This window comes from Nestor notabilis, unplaced genomic scaffold (genome assembly GCF_000696875.1).
Source record: "Nestor notabilis isolate BGI_N333 unplaced genomic scaffold, ASM69687v1 scaffold30542, whole genome shotgun sequence".
NCBI lineage: Eukaryota > Metazoa > Chordata > Aves > Psittaciformes > Psittacidae > Nestor > Nestor notabilis.
In genome coordinates, this window is record NW_009920162.1 from 1 (window position 1) to 6,983 (window position 6,983).

The window sequence follows — 6,983 nt, forward strand, 5'->3', positions numbered from 1 at the left end:
AGAGCTTCTGCCTCAGAGCTCACCTCAATCTTCCCTCTCTCAGATTAAAGCCATTCCCCTTGTCCTATCCCTGTCAGCTTGCAGGGCTGCCTCGGTCTCAAGGGGAAATCAGAGAGAAAGCCTCCCGTTCCCAGTCTACTTTGCCAGCCCTTCCCCAGGCACAGGAGCCAGCCTGGTGGCCCTGGCACAGTGTGCCTGGCTTGGAGCTGAGGGGCACAGGGGTGGGTGACAGGGGCTGTCCCTTGTGCTTGGGACATCCCTTGTGTGGGTGGGTGACCCCAGCTGGGCTCCTGCTGCCAGCGGAGCTGCCTGGTGCAGGTGGAGGTTTGGGGGCTGGGGGTGTCCCGCGGGGGTTTTCCTTGGGATCAAGATGCAGTGCAGGGGCTGTTTGGTAACCCAGAAGCTGAGGAGCAGGGCCTGGCACTCAGCCGATGGGTCTAGGATGGTGGGTGGCAGCGGTGGAGATGGGCACTGCCAGTGCCAGGACATGCCAGGGGTGGGGAACCGGCAGCTGTTCCCCACCTCTGGCAACTGCTGTGGATGGGCACTGCTGTGTGTCTCATTAAGCTCTGCTACAGAGTAGATTTGTATTTCATTAACAGGTCATCTACTTAGTGCCAGCTGCCCTGATGCTGCTTGTCAGCATTAACCCTTCAATAACAGGTATGATATCAGTGTGCAGAACAGTCTCTGCTCAAAACCCAATTTTATCTATTGAATTGTAGATTAAGATGCTGTGGATGGGCACTGCTGTGTGTCTCATTAAGCTCTGCTACAGAGTAGATTTGTATTTCATTAACAGGTCATCTACTTAGTGCCAGCTGCCCTGATGCTGCTTGTCAGCATTAACCCTTCAATAACAGGTATGATATCAGTGTGCAGAACAGTCTCTGCTCAAAACCCAATTTTATCTATTGAATTGTAGATTAAGATCAGTTAAGGAATGTGTCCTAATATGTCTTGAGGGCAAAAATCTGTGGAACCTGCTTCTACAAAAGCTGGTCATCAGCTCAATGAGCTGCAGGTGAGTGGAGGAGCCCTGGGTAAAGGGCAGCTGCTGGGGTGATCTTACCTTTGCACCCTGGTTCCAGTGCTCAGAGCCTGAGCGGAGCACAAGCCTGGCGCTGGTGTTGATGTCAGCACATTAATACACTTTGTTTCCTTGTTGTAAACTATGGTTTTGCTTATCTATCTCATGGAAGAGCAGATGATCTCTGCACAGAAGGAGCTAAAGGTCTTGTTCAGTATCAAGTACTGCAGCTGCCCCTCAAAGTGCATGGACAGTGATGGTATATGTTAGAGGCTTCAGTGCTGTGGCTGAGTTTCCAAGGGCGTACACTAAATGGTCTAATGCCATATCACATGGTGAGAGAATCAGGTCAGATTTGGTCCAAGACTCTGGAAAATAGTTAATTTTTTGTATTTTCATCTAATAGAAATGATTTTAAAACTGACATTTTGTATACACGAAGTGACTGGATCTTTTCTGGATGAATCCTTACTCTGAATAAACTACACTTATGCCAAAAAAAATAAATCTTCAGGAGTGTATGCTGTTGTCACAGATCACACCATTGCAGCCTCTCAGCATTCTGGCTACATTAAGCATATGAAGCATTCATAAAGCCAAAACCCATGAGGGTTGTTTGCCAGTGGTTTATCAGTGCTGCAGGGGAGGTTTATTTGTGTAATAGGTGTAACTTCAACATAATGGCATTCGGTCAAGAGAATCTGCATATTAAACTCACAAGTAGTTTTTTGTGCCAAGATCTGTGGAAAATAAAGATTAAAATAGCACAACTATTGTATAACTGCACATTTATGTACATTCACCAGGGGATATTTTGCCATTCCAGTCTGTGGAAGAGCCAAATTCTGCCTCTGCTGAGCTGCAGTAACTTCAGCCAAATGGGAAATCAATTACAATGCTGGGTCATACTGAGCTCTTGAATTTTGGCAGCTCATCTTTAATGCTTGCCTGGAGGGGTCAGCATCCAGGTTTTGCCCATCTCCCCCTCCATCTATTCCCCATGTCTGGGAATAGACATGGACAACCACAGGAATCTTTGGGCCCATCCAGGTATTTCACATCATCTATAGTTCTCTATTTAAACATCAGCTCCCCAGGCAGAGGTGTCAGCAGTGATGCTCATCATCAGACGCAAACCTCAGGCAGAGGCTTATCGGGGAATGTGAGGGAAGAGGCTCCCTGCAGGTGGCTGATCTGTGCCCGTGAGGCTGGCGGGGAGCTGGGGCTGCTCTCCTGGCCTCTGGGTCACACTGAGCATCTGGTTCTGGCTGGGAGCTCCAGAAAGGCTGTTCCTCCTGCTTAAGAGAACTCTCTCCTCTGTGCTCCACTCCGTGATTTTTTTTCCCATGTATGTCAAATGCTGGAGCCTGTTGTGTTTGCTGGAGAGAATGGGAAACTTTTCATTGAGATGCTGCTGCCAAGCAAGCAAGCTCCCAAGCCCACTAGTGTTTATTTTCATCAGCACTTTTAAACAGGTTTCCCTGGTCATAAAGATGCTGGAATTAATTCAGTCTTCCTGCCTAAGGTGTGTGTGTGTTTGCTGGAGGCATCTTTTTTAGCGACTCAGTTGCTTTTTGATTTATAGGTTCACTTCATGTGACATTGCAGTTGCTGCCAGTCTGTTTTTAACTCAGGTAATGGTATCTGGAGGAGCCTCTGTGACCTTCATTCTGCTGGATGTATTGTTGGGACTGTTGCCTTGGCTTGCTCTTTGTTTGCTTACGCTCAAGGAAACATTTTACATGAAGAAGAAGGCCGGTAAGTGGTGAATAAATCCCCCCTGCATGAACTCATCACTCCAGGCCATCTCCTTCTGGTGGTCACCTTCTAAACTTTATCTGCTGGACTGCTGCAGTGAGTTTTCTTGGTCCAGGGGAATCAAACCAAGCAGGAGGGACCATAGTGCTCCAGACAGGGGTTTCTTGAACAAACGGAGGGTGAGCAGTCCCAATTGCTTGCCTGGTTGCAGCAGATAGATTTTAGTCGGAGAATTTCCGGCTTTCAAAGAGGAGGGCACTGGCACAGTGAAACAGCTTTGGGTGCTCTTGCTGGAGCTGCAGGAATGGGAATTAGTGTTTTCAACACGTGCATGTTTATGTAGCACAGGCTGCTGAGTGCTCTGACTGACAGGGACAAGGGAGGGAGGATTTCCCACCTGGATATTCAGTTGTGACCTCAAGTAGGTGTTCGCATAATATTGAGGTGAAGCACTGTGGCTGTTCATGGACTTCGAATACTGGGATGCTGCTTTGCTCTGTGTTAAGGAGGGAAATGTGCTGGGGAATAGAAGTTTAGCAGCAGAACAGAAAGTGGAAACAGGAATTTCTGTAGCTGTATAGCTGGGTCACATGTGTTTGTAGGTTTGTGGTGGGAAGCAAAGTTACTTTGTGTAAATACCTTTACAGTTACAATCGTAGTAAAATACATTGAACTTCTCATAGGAGCAACAGTGCTGGTTCGGGGGTAAAACTTGTTTGTTGTTTTTTTTTTTTTTTTTTCTTTTTTAAATACCTGCTTGTATTATTTTCTGACCTGGTTTTTGTTTGGCTTTTTTAGAGAGTTGTTTGGTCTGGTGATTATAGCAGTATGGATGAGGCTGTGTCGCAGTTCAGCCAAGTAAGTTTTGTTTCTCATTAGGGCTTCTCGAAAACACATAGTTCATTTTGGCTGCTTGGTTTTCTGCTTCCTGTCACTGCCTGAACTTTCTCAGAGCACAGGGCTCTGGGTGGCTGCAGTGGCTCCACATTTTCCCCCTCCAGCCTCTTCCGAGCACTGTGCTATAGCAGTTTTGCTAAATTCCTGGTAGCATGAAAATTCCCAACCTGCCACACAGTACCTTTGTGCTGGCAAACACACACATGCCTCTGGGCAAATAGGGTGCTTTTACCTATTTATTTACCTGGTTTATGAGGTGGCAGAAACTTTCCTGCTGGCATGTGGTGCCTCTGTGGTGAAGGATTGTGCTAATGCACATGCAGGAGCTACATCAGAGTGGCCAAAGACTCTGCTGTCTTTCCAACAGCAGCCAGGTGTGAATGTTTCGTATCAGATTGATTTGAAACAGCTCTGTTGTGTTTGCTTCTTCCTAGGACCCCACTGACTGGAGTTCGCTTGACTGCTGCAGTCGTGCTTGCGCTCTTCCCCTTTGTGTCATGGCTGTACATTTATGTGAACAAGGAGATGCGAGCATCTTGGCCAACACACTGTAAAACAGTAATATAATGGGTGGCAGATAGTATAGAATAAATATTCTGACCTTGTTTGTCTTTGCTTTTGGTTCTTAATGAAGGGTTCGTATCAGTTGGAGAGGACCCAAGAAAGTCTGGCTGCTTCCAGCAGCACAGGTTGAGATTTGTTACAGAAACTGAGGAATACTGTCAAATCTGAGTGGAGGATTTTCCTATGGGAAGTGGTTCACCTGGCTTCCTCCTACGTTTTCAAACCACTGTTGAGCTCGTGTGTTCCAATGTTATAGCCATGATATCCTGGCATCTCCAGATCACTTTCTGACTGTTTTGGGAAACCTCCTGCTCTGTATCATAAGTAAAGCAAACACTTTGTTTCAGTAAGTGACTATTTACAGCCATAAACCTTCTAGATACCTGCCTGGATAGTCCACTGAGACTGAGTATTTGAGCAGTCCGTATTTCTGTTCCTGCCCTAAATACGTAGAATATATCTGAAGAAATATTTTTTCTGTTGCCTTTAACTGAAAATTCTTAGTTTTTCAGAGTAATAAATACTAATTTTCTAAAGAAAATGCAATGAAAGCTTCCGTATCTTTTATTTTCTGTGGGATGTGCACTCTCGACTGCCCCCAGCTGACGCGGTCTCTATCACAGCTCTGCTGCTCAGAGCATTTCTGCTCCTGGAAAGCAGCCCAACGGCAGTCAGTATGTTCCACTGCTCCTGATCCTGGAGAGGAAGCTCAGGTGAATACACTGGGCTGGGAGAGAGCCACACAGGTCCACATGCAGCACAGCAACATCCTTCCATGTCAGGGCTTCTTCACTCAGTGCTGCTGCCTAGATCCCAGCAGGTGATCTGCAGCATTACAGGATGTAGCATAAATGGTCTCTGTTTTCCCTGGGCTTAGCTGGTTTTGAAGATTGTTTTAGTCTTTTAAAGCAATGTTAAGAAGACTGTATTAAGCTACAAGGCAGAATAATTCTGCCAGACATGAGACATTACTGATCATGATGTTCAAAAAACCACCTAAAATGGAAATGGCTGGGCAGGTACAATTCTGCATGCTTTAATTCTGACTGATACAAAAAAGTGGCTTTTTTTTCTTTTTGGACAGTATTCATAATGTGGGGTTCATTTATTTTCACAGTACATACTAATCTAGTTCGGAATGGGTGTTTCAGGTCAACATTCTGCATTCAAGTATATTTATTTCAAATACGGTTACTGGCCTTCTCTATTCTCCATAAAGAAATTAGGTCTGTTTTGTTACAGAAACATAATTTCTAAAATTGAGTATCCAAGAGAAAAATGTTTGAATTAAACAAATAAGTTTATATGTTTAATTAAATAATTAAACATATAAGGATCAGCCATGCACATCTTTCTACAAGCAAATAATAAGCTGAATCCTCTATTTTATTCAAGTACTTCCTGAAGAAGAGTGATTTATATTTGCTTACTCTTTTCAGAAATGCATAACTCTGTCTGAAACTCTGCCCCTTCCCTTTAGTATCATTTTATCTTTATAGACATAAATAGTCCCAAAGGCATTGCTTTCTGGTGGAGTTTCAATAACCCCCTCCAAAGTCAGATGGTGAACTCCATGAGAGTCTAAACAATAGCCACCGTCGTGCAGGTGCCCTGCAAGAAAGCAGACCACGCACTGATGGGAGTGTATGACCGAAAGGGCATCTTTGTAATTCCAGGCAATGCAAACTCTGTCTGAGGCATCTGGATGAATGGGCAGATGACCTGCAGTTGAGAAGGAAAGAAGCAGGAGAGTTACTTCAAATGTAACCTAACTCTGCCTTCATTGCTGGGAAGTTCAGACATCTAACTGCGTACAGAAAGCTCTCGCCAGCGTGAAACATGGGTGCTATTCTACTTCACAGGTTACCTGTCTACCTCAGCAGAGCTACAAAGCTGCTACGTGTTTTCCTCGGCTAACATCCATTGGCTAGGTAAGTCTTTTTGCATGTATCCCCATATATCTCCTACGTGCACCTACCCGTAACTATGACTTTTTCTTGGTTTTCATCGGAGAACTTGAGGACTTCATTGAACCAGTCCAGTTGGGCTTGGCTAAATCCTCCGTTAAACTCTACAAACTGAGGCTCTGCAAGTCCTGCAATGAAGAAGGAGGTTAGGCATAGGTGCATGCACTTCTGTGTCTCCTGAATTTGCTTGCCTTATATAAGTCTGCTTATGATAGATGGTCTACTCTTAAAACTGCTTTGTTCGGGTTTTTTTCAACTCTTGGATCAGAACTCCAGCCTCCTTGGAGAAGCAAAATTATTTGTTACTGTTTTGGGAGGGTTTGGTCATGCTGCACACGCAGGATTTCAACTACTGGGTCCCTCACAGCATGCGCTAGGGTGGGCATCACTCTACACTCTGTAATAGCAGTTACATAGGCTGTTGTTCCAATATTGCAGGGCACACAGCACAACATAAACCCATCCCAAAAGCACCATGATGGATACAGGGGAGCATCTCCTGTGCCCAGCTAGAGACCCACTGACTGTCTTTTAACTGACAGCAAGGAGGTGAGCAGAATCAGGGCACATGCCTCAGCCTTCTGGCAACCAGATGCCAGCTCCGGGAGCTGCCTTGGGAAGCAGAGGTTCAGCCACCCATGCTTCCATGGAAAGAAGGTCAGAACTTCACGCTTCCAGGCTCTAAATATCAGTCGAGCAGGGGGTACCTGTGGGGTCATTGAGGTTGTCGTTGGGGTTCTTCTTTCGCAGCAGCCGCAGGGACTCCT

General features: G+C 45.6%; 2 protein-coding genes across 2 annotated transcripts; one reads left to right on the forward strand and one right to left on the reverse strand.

Moving 5' to 3' along the window:
- Positions 1-802: 802 nt before the first annotated feature.
- Positions 803-4,252, forward strand: TMEM220 (transmembrane protein 220; the record flags this gene model as incomplete). The annotated part of the gene is made up of 4 exons (XM_010010556.1): positions 803-863; positions 2,665-2,788; positions 3,587-3,646; positions 4,120-4,252. Coding segments are annotated over 4 exons (378 nt in total), but the record flags the coding sequence as incomplete, so codon positions are not given.
- A 1,381-nt stretch (positions 4,253-5,633) lies between these two features.
- ADPRM (ADP-ribose/CDP-alcohol diphosphatase, manganese-dependent) lies at positions 5,634-6,978 on the reverse strand (the record flags this gene model as incomplete). The annotated part of the gene is made up of 3 exons (XM_010010557.1): positions 5,634-5,971; positions 6,228-6,344; positions 6,924-6,978. Coding segments are annotated over 3 exons (459 nt in total), but the record flags the coding sequence as incomplete, so codon positions are not given.
- Positions 6,979-6,983: the final 5 nt, after the last annotated feature.